The 19825-nt window shown below is 42.3% G+C and overlaps 1 protein-coding gene across 1 annotated transcript in view; it reads right to left on the minus strand.

Annotated features, from left to right (window-relative positions):
- Positions 1–8705: 8705 nt before the first annotated feature.
- The window catches only part of LOC135551471 (beta-1,3-glucosyltransferase-like), a 158722-nt gene continuing 147602 nt past the window's right edge, over positions 8706–19825 (minus strand). Inside the window, exons 12-15 of the mRNA XM_064982680.1 lie at positions 17430–17529; positions 16759–16878; positions 10775–10919; positions 8706–9397 (exon numbers count right to left, since the gene is read on the minus strand). Coding sequence (XP_064838752.1) covers positions 9230–9397; positions 10775–10919; positions 16759–16878; positions 17430–17529 — 533 coding nt within the window. The 3' untranslated portion in view covers positions 8706–9229. The remainder of the gene's footprint in view (positions 9398–10774; positions 10920–16758; positions 16879–17429; positions 17530–19825) is intronic.

Raw genomic sequence — 19825 nt, forward strand, 5'->3', positions numbered from 1 at the left:
CACCTGCTCACCCGTCCAGCATCACTACTCTGAACGGCTCTGACTTAAAATATGTGGACAACTACAAATACCTGGGTGTCCGGTTCGACTGTAAACTCTCCTTCCAGACTCAAATTAAGCATCTCCAATCCAAAATTAAATCTAGGATCAGCTTCCTATATCGCAACAAAGCATCCTCCACTCATGCTGCCAAATTTACCCTCGTAAAACTGACCATCCTACCGATCCTCGACTTCAGTGATGTCATCTATAAAATAGCCTCCAACACTCTACTCAACAAACTGGATGCAGGCTATCACAGTGCCATCCGTTTTGTCACCAAAGCCCCATACACTACCCACCAATGCGACCTGTACGCTCTCGTTGGTTGGCCCTTGCTTCATACTCGTCGCCAAACCCACTGGCTACAGGTTATCTACAAGTCTCTGCTAGGTAAAGCCCCGCCTTATCTCAGCTAACTGGTCACCATAGCAGCACCCACTCGTAGCACGCGCTCCAGCAGGTATATTTCACTGGTCACCCCCAAAGTCAATTCCTCCTTTGGTCATCTTTCCTTCCAGATCTCTGCTGCCCATGACTGGAACGAATTGCAAAAAACTCTGAAGCTGGAGACTCACATGTCCCTCACTAGCTTTAAGCACCAGCTGTCAGAGCAGCTTAAAAATATAACTCATGCCTTTGACAAGCTTCTTTTGTTGGCACTCCAATATTTCCCACAAACATCACAAATGGTCCTTTTGTTTGATTAATTCCGTCGATATATATCCAAAATGTCAATTTATTTTGCGCGTTTGATCCAGAAAAACACGGGTTCCAACTTGCGCAACGTGACTATATAATATCTCTACAGTTACCCGTAAACTTTGCCAAGACATTTCAAACTACTTTTGTAATACAACTTTAAGTCTTTTTTTAACGTAAATAATCGATACAATTGAAGACGGGATGATCTGTGTCCAATACAGGAGGAAAAGAAACTGTAGCATGCTTTCTGGTCACGCGCCTCTATCTAACAGTACACTTCAAGTTACCCTATTTCAAGATGGCCGTACTTCTTCATTACACAAAGGAAAAACCTCAACCAATTTCTAAAGACTATTGACAGCCAGTGGAAGCGATAAGAACTGTAAGAAGGTCCCTTAGAAATCTGGATTCCCAATGAAAACTAATTGAAAAGAGAGTGACCTAAAAAAAAATATCTGAATGGTTTGTCCTCTGGGTTTCGCCTGCTAAATAAGTTCTGTTATACTCACAGACATGATTCTAACTATTTTAGAAACTTCAGAGTGTTTTCCATCCATATCTACTAATAACATACATATCTCATCTTCTGGGGATGAGTAGCAGGCAGTTGAATTTGGGCATGCATTTCATCCGGACGTGAAAATACTGTCCACCACTTTCAATAACTATGATATTGAAAGTGGTGTAGGGGGTAAAACATATGACATAATTAAAGCAATGTATACTGGCAACACGTGCAGCATCAAAACTGTCAAGAAAATAACAGAATTTTAAAACCGGGGCGGGGCCTTCGCCATGGTTGCAATATGAGACCTGCACTCTTCAATATTTACATCAACGAGTTGGCTACTATTCTAGAAAAATCCTCAGCCCCTGGTGTTAGGCTCCACAATTCAGAGGTTAAATGCCTGCTCTTCGCAGATGACCTGTGCCTGCTGTCACCTATAGCACACACCTCCTAGAGCAGTACTACCAGATCTGGGCCCTGGCAGTAATCCCCAAAAATACAAAAATAATTACTTTTCTAGAGAAGATCCAGATCTCTGGGAATTAGACAAAAAAGTTCTCAATTGGTACAAAATATATAGAGTACTGCACATACTACAGCTACTTAGGTTTCAAAATAAGCTCAACTGGACACCTTAATAAGGTAGTGAATGAACTGAGAGAAAGCACGCAGGGCATTCTACGCTATTAAAAAACTAATTCAAATTGAAATACCTATTAAAATTTGGCTAAAACTAATTGAATGTGTCACTGAACCAATTGCAGTTCATGGTAGTGAGGTGTGGGGTCCACTTGTTAAACAAGATTTCACCGAATGGTACAAACACCCCATTGAAACCCTGCATGCAGAGTTCTGTAAGATTCTCCAACATGTCCAGTGGGAAACTACAAACAATGCATGCAGAGCAGAATTAGGCCAATATCCACTAATAATACAAATAAATAAAAAAGCAACTAAGTTTTGGAAACATCTAAAATACAGTGACCCCCTCTTATACTGTATCCTTACCAAGCCCTGCAATGCCAAGAGCTGAGCAAAAAAAAAGAGTCCCCTCATTCAGCTGGTCCTGGGAGTTCACAAACCTGTTCTACTATCAAACTGAAGCCCCAGCACCAGAACATCCAATCAATCAGAATAAACAAAACTACATTGCTTATTGGGAAACACTGTAACGCTCCGGGTGTCGTGGTTGTGGAGTCAGACGCAGGAAACAGAGAGTGCAATACTGTACTCTTTTAATGCTCTCACGCAACACTGGGTGCTCAAAAATCAAATGCCCTAAACACGGGGGACGAGAACAGTATAGCAGAAAATACACAACCAGGAACAAACACGTTCCTCTACTACCTACACGAAGGTCACAATGATTAATCCCGCACAAAGAAACAGGCGGGCCGGCTGTCTAATAAAGCCCAACTAATTACTACCTAACAGGTGCTAACAATAAACATACAAGGAGGGGGAGGAAAGACAATCAGTGGCAGCTAATAGGCCGGTGATGACTACCTCCGAGCGCCACCCGACCGGGAAGGGTGGTGACAAACACAAGCACAAAGCAAAATGGAGTGCTATCTGGCCCTAAATCGACTCTACACCGTGGCTAAACATTTGACCATGGTTACTGATCAAAACCTTAGAAAAACTTTGACAAAGAACAGACTCAGTGAGCGCAGCCTTGACATTGAGAAGGGTAAACACAGAAAAACCTGGCTCCCTGTAAAGGAAAGGCTGTGCAACCACTGCACCACAGCAGAACCCGAGACAGATCTGCATTTCCTGACAAAATGTAAAAAAATATTAAACAATTAGAGTTTAATTTCCCCAAATGTAAAACCCTTATTCAAGGTTTGAAAGACCACTCTGATGAGAATAGGCTACCTGTCCTGTTGGGGGAGGACGCAGAGAACTGTGGGTTGGCAGAGCACTACATTGTTGGCTTCCGTAAGATGAGGGACAGTGTCTGACAGACCAACCAACCTGCACATGTCCTCTATGCTTATTGTTATTGATCAACGTATGGTTATTTTGAGCCTTGATTATTGTTGTTTCTGTTGTCCCATTGACAATATTGAGTATTATTATTTGTATTATGTTAATATTGTAAATCTCCAAAGTAAGCTTTGGCAATATGTACATTGTTACTTCATGCCAATAAAGCTAATTGAATTCAATTAATTTAAATATTGACTCGCATTCATCAAGCTGCCCACTCAAGAAAAAGCTTCAAACTGTAACCAGTGCCTGCAACCTGGTTTAGGTTATCAGTACCAGGGTAGTAACAAACAGCACAGGAATGAAATCATCAACATGTATCGATCACATCTTTACTAATGCTGCAGAAATCGGCTTCGGATGTAGTGATCACAATATAGTAGCCATATCTAGGAAAACCAAAGTTCCAAAGGCTGGGCCTCATATAGTGTATAGAGGTCAAACAATATGTTTTGCAGTGATTCCTATATTGTTGATGTCAAGAATATTTGTTGGTCCATGGTGTGTAATGAGGATCAACCAGGCGCTGCACTTGACACATTTATGAAATTGCTTACGCAGTTACTGATAAGCATGCACCCATTAAGAAAATGCCTGTAAAAACTGGTAAATCCCCGTGGACTGATAAGGAATTGAAAAATGGTTGATAAGGATGAGGCAAAAGGAATGGCAAATAAGCCTGGCTGCACAACCAATTGGTAAGCGTACTGCAAACTGAGAAATCATGTGACTAAACTTAATAAAAAGAAGAAACTACACTATGAAACCAAGATATATGAAATATAGAATAACAGTAAAAGTCTTTGGAGTTTATGGCTTTATACACCCTGCTATATTGTGGAGATGAGTTACCTGTCTAACAGAACGCAAAGGGTGTTCTTTAATGGAAGCCCCCAACATAACCAAATCAAATCAAAGTTTATTTGTCAAGTTGGCCGAATACAACAGGTGTAAACCTTACAGTGAAATGCTTAGCAATAGTGTGAAAAAAGGTATGTGTGTGTGTGTGTGTAGGTAAGTAAAGAAATAAAACAACAGTAAAAAGACATTTGAAAATAACAGTAGCAAGGCTATATACAGACACCGGTTAGTCAGGCTTATTGAGGTAGAATGTACATGTAGGTATGGTTATAGTGACTATGCATATATGATGAACAGAGAGTAGCAGTAGCATAAAAGGAGGAGTTGGCGGGTGGTGGGACACAATGCAGATAGCCCGGTTAGCCAATGTGCGGGAGCACTGGTTGGTCGGGCCAATTGAGGAAGTATGTACATGAATGTATAGTTAAAGTGACTATGCATATATGATAAACAGAGAGTAGCAGCAGCTTAAAAGAGGTGTTGGGGGGGCACACGATGCAAATAGTCTGGGTAGCCATATGATTACCGGTTCAGGAGTCTTATGGCTTGGGGGTAAAAACTGCATTTTTGTCCCAGACTTGGCACTCCGGTACCGCTTGCCATGCGGTAGTAGAGAGAACAGTCTATGACTGGGGTGGCTGGGGTCTCTGACAATTTTTAGGGCCTTTTTGACACCGCCTGGTGTAGAGGTCCTGGATGGCAGGCAGCTTTGCCTCAGTGATGTACTGGGCCGTACGCGCTACCCTCTGTAGTGCCTTGCGGTCAGAGGCCGAGCAATTGCCGTACCAGGCAGTGATGCAACTAGTCAGGATGCTCTTGATGTTGCAGCTGTAGAACCTTTTGAGGATCTCAAGACCTATGCCAAATCTTTACAGTCTCCTGAGGGGGAATAGGCTTTGTCATGCCCTCTTCACGACTGTCTTGGTGTGTTTGGACCATTCTAGTTTGTTGTTGATGTGGACACCAAGGAACTTGAAGCTCTCAACCTGCTCCACTTCAGCCCTGTTGATGAGAATGGGGGCGTGCTCGGTGCTCCTTTTCCTGTAGTCCACAATCATCTCCTTTGTCTTGGTTACATTGAGGGATAGGTTGTTATTCTGCCACCACCCGGCCAGGTCTCTGTCCATCCTATAGGTTGTCTCGGCGTTGTCGGTGATCAGGCCTACCACTGTTGTGTCGTCTGCAAACTTAATGATGGTGTTGGAGTCGTGCCTGGCCATGCAGTTGTGGGTGAACAGGGAGTACAGGAGGGGACTGAGCATGCACCCCTGGGGAGATCCAGTGTTGAGAATCAGCGTGGCAGATGTGTTACTACCTACCCTCACCACCTGGGGGCGGCCCGTCAGGAAGTCCAGGATACAATTGCAGAGGGAGGTGTTTAGTCCCAGGATCCTTAGCTTAGTGATGAGCTTTGAGGGAACTATGGTGTTGAACGCTGAGCTGTAGTCAATGAATAGCATTCTCACATAGGTGTTCCTTTTGTCCAGGTGGGAAAGGGCAATGTGGAGTGCAATAGAGATTGCATCATCTGTGGATCTGTTGGGGCGGTATGCAAATTGGAGTGGGTCTAGGGTTTCTGGGATAATGTTGTTGATGTGAGCCATGACCAGCCTTTTAAAGCACTTCACGGCTACGGACGTGAGTGCTACGGGTCTGTAGTCATTTAGGCAGGTTGCCTTTGTGTTCTTGGGCACAGGGACTATGGTGGTCTGCTTGAAACATGTCGGTATTACAGAAAATGTCAGTAAAGACACCTGCCAGTTGGCCAGTTTGTCAGCAGAAGCCTGGAGCACACGTCCTGGTAATCCGTCTGGCCCTGCAGCCTTGTGTATGTTGATCTGTTTAAAGGTCTTACTCACATCAGCTAAGGAGAGCGTGATCACACTGCCGTCCGGAACAGCTGATGCTCTCATGCATGCCTCAGTGTTGCTTGCCTCGAAGCGAGCATAGAAGTGATTTAGCCCGTCTGGTAGGCTTGTGTCACTGGGCAGCTCGCAGCTGTGCTTCCCCTTGTAGTCTGTAATATTTTGCAAGCCCTGCCACATCCGACGAGCGTCGGAGACGGTGTAGTAGGATTCAATCTTAGCCCTGTATTGACGCTTTGCCTGTTTGATGGTTCGTCGCAGGGCATAGCGGGATTTCTTGTAAGCTTTCGGGTTAGAGTCCCGCACCTTGAAAGTGGCAGCTCTACCCTTTAGCTCAGTGCGAGTGCTGCCTGTGATCCATGGCTTCTGGTTGGGGAATGTACATACAGTCACTGTGGGGACGACGTCCTCGATGCACTTATTGATAAAGCCAGTGACTGATATGGTGTATTCCTCTATGTCATCGGAAGAAACCCGGAACATGTTCCAGTCTGTGATAGCAAAACAGTTCTGTAGTTTAGCATCTGCTTCATCTAACCACTTTTTTTATAGACCGAGTCACTGGTGCTTCCTGCTTTAATTTTTGCTTCCAAGTTGGAATCAGGTGGATAGAGTTGTGGTCGGATTTACCAAATGGAGGGCGAGGCAGAACTTTGTACGTGTCACTGTGTGTGGAGTAAAGGTGATGTAAAAATGTTTTCCTCTGGTTGCACATTTAACATGTTGATAGAGATTTGGAAGAACTGATTTAAGTTCCACTGAATTAAAGTCTCCGGCCACTAGGAGCGCCGCCTCTGGGTGAATAGTTTCCTGTTTGCTTATTTCCTTATACAACTGACTGAGTGCGGTCTTAGTGCCAGCATCTGTTTGTGGTGGTAAATAAACAGCCACGAAAAGTATAGCTGAGAACTCTCTAGGCAAATAGTGTGGCCTGCAATTTATCACAATATACTCTACTTCAGGTGAGCAAAATCTGAGACTTCCCTAGATTCAAGGTAGAATAAGGAATTCCTTACTTTTTCAGTCTTTACTAACGAGTAAAGAGTAAAGCCAGTATGTCTATGTATGCGGATGATGCACGTCAGCTACTGATACACATCAGCTACTACAGCGACTGAAATGACTGCAACACTTAAAGAGCTGCGGTTAGTTTCAGAATGGGTGGCAAGGAATAAGTTAGTCCTAAATATTAAAAAAATGAAAAGCATTGTATCTGGGACAAATCATTCCCTGAACCACAAACCTCAACTATATCTTGTAATAAATAACGTGGAAATTTAGTAAAGTATTTGTGAGAGGTATTGACATGTTGAAAGCACAGAGCTGTCTGTTTAAACGACTATCACACAGCTCAGACACACATGCATACCCCACAAGACATGCCACCAGAGGTCTCTTCACAATCCCCAAGTCCAGAACAGACTATAGGAGGCGCACAGCACTACATAGAGCTATTCCACATCAGGTAACTGATGCAAGCAGTGAAATCTGAGAGAAAAAAAGAGAGAAAAAATACACCTTATGGAACAGCAGGGACTGTGAAGCAACACAAACACAGACACATGCATACACACATATAACTGTGGCATACAGCAGGTCAGCCACCAGGGGGAGACTCATGGAGGCCTGGTGACAGATGGAGTATACATCACGAGGCGATGGCTCCATCTGCTGGACGTGCCAGGTCTCGACTGGCTCTCCGGTCAGAACTAATTGGAGTTGGTGAGTAATCAAGGGCGGATTGCTCACCAGCTGTACAAGTCCCATAAAGCTGCCAGAAGGGCAGCACACAGGGGAGAGACTTGGGGAAGAAAGGACTCCTGTATAGCTGGGGACGGTTACAGAGGAAACAGGAGTGAGTTCAGTCCTGATTCCCACAGCAAGACCCGGAGCCCAGTAGACGGTATCCCAGACAGGGTTTCTTGGGGGAGACCTATCCTTTTCTTTTGGACTATTATTTTAATAAACACCTTTGAAACTGAGCTAATCCTACTCTGTGTCTGATCTGTGTAAATGTTTTGACCCAACCCCGTGGTCTGCTTCATGACACACACGGTCGTGGAGTATGGGCCTGAGGGCACACACTTAGTGTGTTGTGAAATCTGTTTATGAATGTATTGTTTAAAAATGTGTAACTGCCTTAATTTTGCCGGACCTGCAGGAAGAGTAGCTGCTGCCTAGGCAGCTAATGGGGACCCATAAGAGGACACTCCATTCTTGGTGAATGACTCAATCTTGACTTTACACCATATAAAGCAGGTGTCAAACTCATTCCATAGTAGGCTGATTGTCTGCTGGTTTCCCCTCCTCCCTTGTACTTGATTGATAAATTAAGTTCACTAATTAGTAATGTCCCCACATCTGGTTGTCTAGGGCTTAATTGATAAGGAAAAAACAAAAACCTGCAGACACTAGGACCTCCACGGAAGGAGTTTGACATAGATATTAATTTAACCACATCCAAGGGAAACATGCTGGCCCTGTACTGATAAGCTTTCCATAAATAAAGTTACACAAGTTAAAACTGATCATTCATGAAGTAATGTGGAAAGCTAGTGTGTGCCCCCCCCCCCCCCCGCAAGGCCCTTTGCTTTCAAAGTTATCATCAACAAAACATCTGGATTCTATTTAAAATCCAATAAACAGTATTTGTTTTGTGTGTGATATTTACAGTCAGAATTAGTAGTAATGAATTAACCCTGAAACCAAATGGCAGAAATAAAACTCCATTAAGACACCGCAAACACGTTTTTATAAAAATAGTACACATTGTACAGCATGTAGCAATAATGTTGAAATATGTACTTCAGAAAAAAATGAGTTTCATTGTTCAATTTGGCAAGAACTGGATTATATCATATTATAAATATACACAGACGAGCCGAACACACTGACGACCTCAACATGCAAATCTATTGAAACTGTGGCCGGGATTCAATATAATACTGCGCGCTAGACAGCCGACAATGTGTCTTCTAAAGGCGTTTTCGCGGAGATCGCATTCATGGTAAATGTTGAGCATGTTGGCCCAAGCGTAAATTACATTTGAAAGTCCATAGTAGTGGGCTGTTCTACCGTGCCTGGCCTAAGTTCCCAAACACAGTCATGGACAGAGACTTGCATGAACCTTCCAAATTATACGCAAGATTCACAATATAGAAAAGGTTTACACCGACGGGAGGAAACATGCAGACAATTTGTTTGTCCATGACTCCACACACACACACACACACACACAAGACTGATCGTGTCTGAGTGACTATAACTCTTCCTTGGTGCTCTTGTTTAGTCCGCGTGGGCTTGTTGACTTCGACTCGTCCTTTAGCCACCTGTTGAAGACGGCGACGGGGTCGATGTTCCAGTGTTTGTGGAAGGAGATGGGCACCTGGTGGGCTAGGAAGTCTCTGGAGTAGTCTTCAGGTCGAGCCTGGAGGGACATAACAATTATTATACCGGCCTCCCTTACCTTGTCCACAGACCGCTTACAGGGCAAGAAAACCAATATGCCATTTTGTAATTTGAGTGAACAATTCCTTTCAACACCTTCCATTTCTGTCAGCCACAGGAGACTGCACTGGAGACTGCTGTAATTGCTACTCTTAAACAGGGTTATTAAATACACTGGTACAGAGACAACCAGTCCCCCAGGGGAAGAGGAGAAAGTGAGGAGGAAACTAAGAAGGGATATTGGCTATTGGATACCAAAGACTAGTGTCTTTGTTACCTGAGCCTTGCTACAACAACCTTTGTTGAACTGTGAAATTGACGTACTGTGATTTGTTTTTACATTTTGGGTAAAGAAAATTAGGTCTAAGATAACTTATTAGATAAGGGTAATGGGCAAGGCAGCAGCTACTCTCCCTGGGGTCCAGCAAACATTTAAAACATTACAATACATTCACAACACACAATTCACAAGCCCCTACTCCACCACTTCCACATATCTTGTGTGAGTATGCATGTGCCTATGTTTGTGTTACTTCACAGTCCCCACTGTTCCATAAGGTATATTTCTATCTGTTTTTAAAATGTTACTGCTTGCAGATGTGGAATAGAGTTCCATGTAGTCATGGCTCTATGTAGTACTTGTGCGCAACTGTAGTTGGTATTAGGTAAGGGTAATGGATAAACATTTATAAGGTAACGGCTCTCTCCCACAGTGCAGTTTTGATCATCCAAACTTCTTTGCTATGTCGTGCAGTGGATGTGCTCCACTGTACAACATAACAGCTGATACATCTTTAGGATTTGCTATCTGAAGGGTGTTCTCACTTACCACTTGTATAAATTAAGTTACATTTCTTTTGATTTGAATGTCTTTTCAAAATAGAAGATAGCAGAAAGTGCTTATTTGTCAAATCTGCAATAATCTGTGTTCTTAGTAGGCCTACAATATGGTTAATCAAATCAGATAGTTAGAAATGGTCATTTAGGGTGTAGAAAATGTTAGATAACATACTGTGTAGAAAGATATCCCAATTGCTTCATCTTTTCTACAGTGCATGCCAGCATACAGCGTCCCTATTGGCATGGAATCTCCTTTGTAGCAGGGTTCACACAGCACAGACAATTCGGACATGCTATACTTTTGTTGGGGAAGACTTGGTGTTGTCAGAAAATCACAAGTGCAGTAAATCGGCTATTGTTGACCCTGCCACACTGAGCGACTCTAGAGCTCCCATCTTTCATATACGATGATGAATGAACAATCATGAAAATAGTATGTGACATGAATCGTGCCAATAAAATTCCAAACTGTGGGTTCCTGGCATAAGGGTAATAATGGGTAAGGCCAGTGTTTTACCTGGTGGAAGAGGGAGCTATGTGTGACAGGGAGCCCCAGAGCGTTGAGACACATCCCCAGCACCATGTCATCAGGGGCGTCGTCACGGTAACACTTGCAGTCACTGGCCAGGAGCCTCACCACCGCGGCCCTACTGAACACCATCCTGACAGGACACAACACACACACACCCCAACACACATTAGCTTGTGTGTGTTGGTCATTCTTGCACAGAAAATGATTGAGCTCCTGGGTGGAGAATCCAATACATTATTATTATTAGCATTATTAACACACACATCCACAGCACCACTCTGACCAACACAATTAAGGGAAAACAAGGTGGATTGACAACTCAGACGCATTCCAGCTATTTGTTTTTGGTTGAAAAACAATACCACATGTATAAATTTAGTAATGTACACACAGGTAAACAAATATGTTTTGAGCAAAATTGTCTTTTTTTTAGACACAAGTATAAAATTCATGGAGTAGACCATTAAAGGTCTGGTGTCATAGGCCTCCCCCCTTGCTTGAGGAACAAAATCGGAGCATTAGAGAACTAAAGAGGAAGAAAAAAAAACACCCCCATTTGTGGACACGTGGATGTGCCTTTTGTTAAGAACTAGGTGATAAAGGAGTTGAAAAGGAGACTGGAGTAGGACTTTAAAGGTTTATGTTGAATATTTCCAGTGAAGAGCAACCCTTCGCATGGTAGTCTGGTAATTTCACATGTACAGTACACATACAGATCCCACAAATATTTATGAACAAATGGCCTGATTGCAACGAAGACGTGAAACCTGCAGATTACCTGCAGGTTGCCGCTGGATTTATTGACACGCTACTAAACGGGAGATTACACGTAGCTCCGAGCTAAAATAACTCTGTTTGAAACAAAAAAAACTGCACAATAAAACTACTAGACCAGCTGATCTGACGCTGTTATTGTGTCAAACCTGCTGAATACTAGACAGCAGAAATGGCATGGGAAATGGTCATTGTCTACCTTCACTACTTCCGCCCCAATGAAAAAACATCCTACTAAGAACAATGAAATCGAAATATGAAAAAGATAAATGGAAAAATGTGACATATTACAACTGAAATAGCATACGGTAATTAAACTGGAAATGTAACCCATGTCAATAACTGAAAAATAAAGTTATAAAAAAAAAAACTTTTAAATAATTAGCCTACCACATTGTCAATTAAAGTGATATTGATTGCAGCAATGACTGTGATAGAAACTGTAAATATAATTATAAAACAAAACACTTTGCATCTGTTTCTTTGGATAACGACTTCCAAATAACACGAAATTACTCTCCTTACTACATTTATTTCATATTCAGACATGGTTTCTTCAATAAAGTAGGCTACAATATGCCACAGTAGGCCTACAGGCCGAATGACTATTTTGTATAGTAGCCCTGTACTAAATTATAAAGGTTCACTATTGAGTCTTAATACGTTGTTCGACTAATAACTTAAATACGTATATAATCTCCGCTATCCTCACAATATTAGAATACAATATTGTTTGTTCGAAATACAACACAATCACGATTTTGTTTCAAATATCAAATGTGTAGCCTAAAGTTCAGGAATATTTCCTTTTCCCCTCTTGATAAGAAATGGGAATATTCGATTCAGACAAGTGAAATCATTAATGTACTACAAAATTTTCTGAAAAAAGATAAAAGCGACATCGGTCTTAAGGCGTCCGCATGCTTCCCATTCAAAACATTTCGTGCATACAGTACCAGTTAAAAGTTTGGACACACCTACTCATTGCAGAGTTTTTCCTTTATTTGTACTATTTTCTACATTAATAATAATAGTGAAGACATCAAAACCATGAAATAACACATGGAATAACCAAAAAAAAGTGCTAAACAAATCAAAATATTGTAATGAAACAGGTAGGGAGCAGGTCTCGAACCCTCAACCTTCTAGCCCGAGGTCCGAAGCTGAAAAACAGCTTCTATCTCAAGGCCATCAGACTGTTAAACAGCCACCACGAACATTGAGTGGCTGCTGCCAACACACTAACTCAACTCCAGCCACTTTAATAATGGGAATTTATGGAAAATGATGTAAAATATATCACTAGCCACTTTAAACAATGCTACTTAATATAATGTTTTCATATCCTACATTACACATCTCATATGTATATGTATATACTGTACTCTATATCATCTACTGCATCTTTAAGTAGTACATGTATCACTAGCCACTTTAAACTATGCCACTTTGTTTACATACCCTACATTACTCATCTCATATGTATATACTGTACTCGATACCATCTACTGCATCTTGCCTATGCTATTCTGTACCATCACTCATGTTTCGCTCTCAGAGCGTTCAGAGTGCACACTGGACACTCTGGCCGATGAGTAGAGTTGATCCGAGCATTCCAGACACAAATGAGAGAACCGGCCACTCTGACCATTTTACTCACCCTAGCAGAACTTGTTAGGTTGTTTTCATGTTATGCAGAGTGTTGGTGACTGTAACTGTGCTGCTGTCAACTTTTTTGGGACGTTTACAGACACCAGCAATATTCAACGGGTGTTGAGCATTCACAAATTCATCAGTTACTCTTCGCTCTGGCACACAGACGAGAGTGCTCTGAAATTGGAGTAGATGGCCAGACTCTATTTACGAACGCACCCGATATGGTTTTTTGCATATTGAAGTCTTTTGTTAAGACATGTAGCTAGCTACAGTAGGTAAACAATGAACCATAATCTCAACTCATGACATTACTACCCTGCATGAATCAGCAGGTAGCTAACCAACCATGTTCAATGTTAGCTAGATAACATTCGGCTATAACTAGGCAAGAAAATGGCTCTGAGATACGAATAATAAGATCATACAAATAACGATAGCTAGCAAGCCAGCCAGCTAACATTAGCTAACAGTACACTTTAACTTGAAATGAATATCTGACAATGTAGTAAGATAGAGTACCTTACCCATATACATCATGGTTGGATGCTTCTCCCTGTCACGGATGACATGGTTACCCTTAGTATGAAGATGTAATCCAGATACAAGTGTTTTCTCCATCTCCTTGACTATCATACTCTAATTACACCGATTTCAAAACTCGGTCCTCCAGAAAGTGGAGAGCAAGACTTACACAGTTGAAGTCGGAAGTTTACATACACCTTAGCCAACTACATTTAAACTCAGTTTTCACAATTCCTGACATTTAATCCTAGTAAATATTCCCTGTCTTAGGTCCGTTAGGATCATCACTTTATTTTAAGAATGTGAAACGTCAGAATAATAGGGTCAGAAGTTTACATGCACTCAATTAGTATTTGGTAGTAATGCCTTTAAATTGTTTAACTTGTGTTAAACATTTTGGGTAGCCTTCCACAAGCTTCCCACAATAGGTTGGGTGAATTTTGGCCCATTCCTCCTGACAGAGCTGGTGTATCTGAGTCAGTTTTGTAGGCCTCCTTGCTCGCACATGTTTTTTCAGTTCTGCCGACAAATGTTCTATAGGATTGAGGTCAGGGCTTTGTGAAGGCCACTCCAATACTTTGACTTTGTTGTCCTTAAGCCATTTTAACACAACTGTGGAACAACGCTTGAGGTCATTGTCCATTTGGAAGACCCATTTGCGACCAAGTTTTTGCGACCAAGACTTATGTCTTGATGTTGCTTCAATATATCCACATAATTTTCCTTTCCTCATGATGCCATCTATTTTGTGACGTGCACCAGCCCTCCTGTAGCAAAGCACCCCCACAACATGATGCTGCCATCCCTGTGCTTCACAGTTGGGATGGTGTTCTTCAGCTTGCAAGCCTACCCCTTTTCCTCCAAACAGAACAATGGTGGTTATGGCCAAACAGTTCTATTTTGTCCTCAGATCAGTGGACATTTCTCCAAAAAGTATGATATTTGTCCCCATGTGCAGTTGCAAACCGTAGTCTGGCTTTTTAATGGCGATTTTGGAGCAGTGGCTTTTTACTTGCTGAGCGGACTTTCAGGTTATGTCAATATAGGAATATTTTTACTGTGGATATAGATACTTTTGTACCTGTTTCCTCCAGCATCTTCACAAGGGCCTTTGCTGTTGTTCTGGGATTGATCACCAAAGTACGTTAATCTCTAGGAGACAGAATGTGTCTCCTTCCTGAGCGGTATGATGGCTGCGTTGTTCCATGGTGTTTATACCTGCATACTATTGTTTGTACAGATATGTACAGTATGTGGTACCTTCAGGTGTTTGGAAATTGCTCCCAAGGATGAACCAGACTTGTGGAGGTCTACAAAAAAAATTCTGAGGTCTTGGCGGATTTCTTTGGATTTTCCTATGATGTCAAGCAAAGAGGCACTGAGTTTGAAGGCAGGTTTTGAAATACCTCCACAGGTATACCTCCAATTGACTCAAATGATGTCAATTAGCCTATCAGAATCTTATAAAGCCACGACCTCATTTTCTGGAATTTTCCAAGCTGTTTAAAGGCACAGCCAACTTAGTGCATGTAAACATCTGACCCACTGGAATTGTGATACAGTAAATTATAAGTGAAATGATCTGTCTGTAAACAATTGTTGGAAAAAATACCTGTGTCATGCACAATGTAGATGTCCTAACCAACTTGCCCAGACTATGGTTTGTTAACAAGAAATTAGTGTCGTGGGTGAAAAATGTTTTAATGACTCCAACCTAAGTGTACAGTGGGGCAAAAAAGTATTTAGTCAGCCACCAATTGTGCAAGTTCTCCCACTTAAAAAGATGGGAGGCCTGTAATTTTCATCATAGGTACACTTCAACTATGACAGACAAAATGAGAAAAAAAATCCAGAAAATCACATTGTAGGATTTTTAATGAATTTATTTGCAAATTATGGTGAAAAATAAGTATATATTATATTTATATTGCAGCAATAACCAACAAAGGCAGGTGCCTACTGTCGTCCTACCCGACAAATGGCAGCGATAGAGAGCAATAGTAATGGCGTCTTCTTATAGGCACTTACTCCGCCATGGTTTGTTGGACACAGCTTATGGGAAAATGATTGGAAGTTTTGGAAATGCAGAAAATAAAGTCTGTGGTAAACACAGGCTTAAGAGATCTTATATGTTACAATTTTTCCAATTCCTTTCCCATTAATTTCCCCCTTAGGAATGGTTGAACAAACAAGAGGTAACTAATTTCCTTTTTTTAGGACTACAAGCTGGCGAGCTCTATAGACAAATAATATTTATTTTACAACAGGCCTACTTGTAACCTATCTTAAACTAAAGCACAAACACGGAGCACAAAATAAAAAAGACAGTTTGAACAACTTATCCAATGAAAATGCCTCAACAAAATGAATCTAAACACAACATATTTAAAGAACTGGTTTAGATTTTTAAATATACCTACAAAAATAATAATGATACACAATAATAATAATGACAAATACAAAATTGTATCAAACCTGAATAGCGAGTTGCACATTGTCCATTTGGCCGCACCAATGTTCTTGTCACCTTTGTTCACTACAATATTACAACTTGTACCCACAGAGGACAATCCACTTGTCGACTAGTTTTCACTGTACTCTTTCTCCTCTAACTTTAGTTTTACGTCAATGAAAAAGGCCTCCATCTGCGCTATCAAGAGTAGCCTATAGGCCGAGGCCCCTCTCACTCGCCCTCTCTCTCTCTCTCTCCTCAGCAGCAGGCGCACGTGATCTGAGACAAAAGTGACAATTTAGGACCCAGACCCGCTCGGGTCTCGGAATTTCGGATCTGAAGACCTCTCGTTGGAGGTACTTGAGGACCAGAGTTAGGAACCACTGCTCTAAAAGTATGGCCTTTGTCTCAATTTACATCAATTTCTGAATCCAAAATGTCTGTGTCAGATGTTAGCTTAGTCCCAAAAGGCACCCTTATCCCTTACATAATACACTACGTTTGACCAGGGCCATCAAAAGTAGTGTACTAGGGTGCCATTTTGGATGCAGGTGTTGTGACTCACCCCCCTCCTCCGGTGATGTAGCTGTAGCCTCCCTGGCCCAGCCCGTAGCCATACCTCTCCCCGAGACACACCGGTTCAGAGGGGTCATAACAGCTCAGCAGCATCTGCAGTCTGGGCAGGCTGGGGAGGGTAGACATGCATGTACAAACAAACACACACCGAATGCAAACAAACACACGTGTGCACGCAGACACACATATTCTCTCTTCACACAGGTGTGCACACACAAACAACTTACACACACCTGTACACTGTTAGGATATTCCTCATCAAAACCTCCCAATTCTGACACCGCTGCTCTCTATCCAGTAACTTCCGCACTAAATAAAATATAATACGTTTGCTGACTTTGTCCTCAGTAGGCAGTCCTGACACGAGTTCTTTTAACTTTTTAACTTTCTTATTTGACAGCTTTTTCACTGCATCAGGGGTTTTGGCATAAGTGTACACACACACACGTTGGACTGAGGAGGTACTATCACTCAGACACACCGTCAGCCATTGTGTGTGTCTGTGTGTCTGTCTGTCTGTGTGTCTGTGTCTGTCTGTCTGTCTGTCTGTCTGTCTGTGTGTCTGTGTGTCTGTGTGTGTGTGTGTGTGTGTGTGTGTGTGTGTGTGTGTGTGTGTGTGTGTGTGTGTGTGTGTGTGTGTGTGTGTACTGAGAGCTTTACCTGATGAGTGTGTCATCATCCACCACCAGAAGCCATCTCGTCTTTGGCACTGCATCGCTGACATACCTCTCCAAGATGGCAAATGTCTTCCCACAATGACCTGCAGAACAAAACACACAGAGTACCATTTCTGTAACTCTAGGATGTAAGGTTGCCCATCATTTGACAGGATATTAAAAGTCCAGATCTTAATTTGAGCTCTAGAATCCTCACTCTAGAACTAGAACTAAAAATATTTGTGCACATGGATCCCGAGATAGGATTAGGATTGACTGTGGGATATAGCTTTTTTATTTATTTATTTTGTATTTCACCTTTATTTAACAAGGTAGGCCAGTTGAGAACAAGTTCTCATTTACAACTGCAACCTGGCCAAGATAAAACAAAGCAGTGTGACTAAAACAACAACTGAGTTACACATAAACGAATGTACAGTCAATAAGACAAAAGAAACATATATGTACAGTGTGTGCAAATGTAGAAGAGTAGGGAGGTAAGGCCATAGAGGCGAAATAATTACAATTTAGCATTAATACTGGAGTGATCGTTGTGCAGATGATGATGTGCAAGTAGAGATACTGGGGTGCAAAAGAGCAAGAGGATAAGTAACAATATGGGGATGAGGTAGTTGGGTGTGCTATTTACAGATTCACTGTACTTGTACACAGCCATCGGTAAGCTTTTCTGACAGCTGATGCTTAAATTTAGAGAGGGAGATATAACTCTTAAGCTTCAGTGATTTTTCCAATTCGTTCCAGTCATTGGCAGCAAAGAACTGGAAATCCAACACTTGGCCAAAGGAAGTGTTGCATTTGGGGATGACCAGTGCAATATACCTGCTGGAGCGCGTGCTACGGGTGGGTATTGCTATGGTGACCAGTGAGCTGAGATAAGGTAGGGCTTTACCTAGCAAAGACGTATAGATGACCTGGAGTCAGTGGGTTTGGCGACGAATATGTAGTGAGGGCCAGCCAACAAGAGCATACAGGTCGCAGTGGTGGGTAGTATATGGGGCTTTGGTGACAAAACGGATGGCACTGTGATAGACTACATCCAGTTTGCTGAGTAGAGTGTCGGAGGCTATTTTGTAAATGACATCGCCAAAGTCAAGGATCGGTAGGACAGTCAGTTTTATGGGGGTATGTTTGGCAGCATGAGTGACGGAGGCTTTGTTGCGAAATAGGAAGCCGATTCTAGATTTAATTTTGGATTTGAAAAGCTTAATATGAGTCTGGAAGGAGAGTTTACAGTCTAACCAGACACGTAGGTATTTGTAGTTGTCCACATATTCTAAGTCAGAACCGTCCAGAGTAGTGATGTTAGTAGGGCAGGAGGGTGCGGGCAGCAATTGGTTTTAGAGCAATTGGTTGAAGAGCATGCACTTAGTTTTACTAGCATTTAAAAGCAGTTGGAAGCCACAGAAGGAGTGTTGTATGGCGTTGAAGCTCATTTGGAGGTTTGTTATCAACGATGTTGATAGCGTAGAGGTGGATCAGAGAATCACCAGCAGCAAGAGTGACATCATTGATATATACAGAGAAAAGAGTCGGCCCGACAATTGAACCCTGTGGCAATTGGGTCTACAGTGTCTCCCCCTTTGAAAAGGGGGATGACTGCGGCAGCTTTCCAATATTTCGGTGTCTCAGATGATAAGAAAGAGAGGTTGAATAGGCTAGTAATGGGGGTTGCAACAATTTTGGCTGATAAATTTAGAAAGAGAGGTCCAGATGGTCCAGACCAGCTGATTTGTAGGGATCCAGATTTTGCAGCTCTTTCAAAACATCAGCAGTCTGGATTTGGGTGAAGGAGAAGCAGGGGAGGCTTGGGCGAGTTGCTGCGGGGGGTGCTGAGATGTTGGCCAGGGCAGGGCAGCCAGGTGGAAAGCATGCCAGCCATAGAAAAATGCTTATTGAAATGATCGATTATCGTCCGTTATAGGTGGTGAGTGTTTCCTATCCTCAGTGCAGTGGGCAGCTGGGAGGAGGTGCTCTTATTCTCCATGGATTTACAGGGTCCCAGAACGTTTAGGAATTAGTGCTACAGGATGCAAATTTCTGTTTGAAAAAGCTCGCCTTAGCTTTCCTAACTGACTGAGTATATTAGTTCCTGACTTCCCTGAAAAGTTGTATATTGCGGGGGCTATTCGATGCTAATGCAGAACGCCACAGGATGTTTTTGTGTTGGTCAAGGGCAGTCAAGTCTGGAGTGGGCAATATCTGTTCTTAGTTCTACATTTTTTGGCATGCTTATTTAAGGTGGTGAGGAAAGCACTTTTAAAGACAACCAGGCATCCCCTACTAACGGGATGAGGTCAATATCCTTCCAGGATACCCGGGCCAGGTCGATTAGAAAGGCCTACTCGCTGAAGTGTTTTAGGGAGCGGTTGACAGTGGTGA

This window comes from Oncorhynchus masou, chromosome 13 (genome assembly GCF_036934945.1).
Source record: "Oncorhynchus masou masou isolate Uvic2021 chromosome 13, UVic_Omas_1.1, whole genome shotgun sequence".
Taxonomy (NCBI): domain Eukaryota; kingdom Metazoa; phylum Chordata; class Actinopteri; order Salmoniformes; family Salmonidae; genus Oncorhynchus; species Oncorhynchus masou.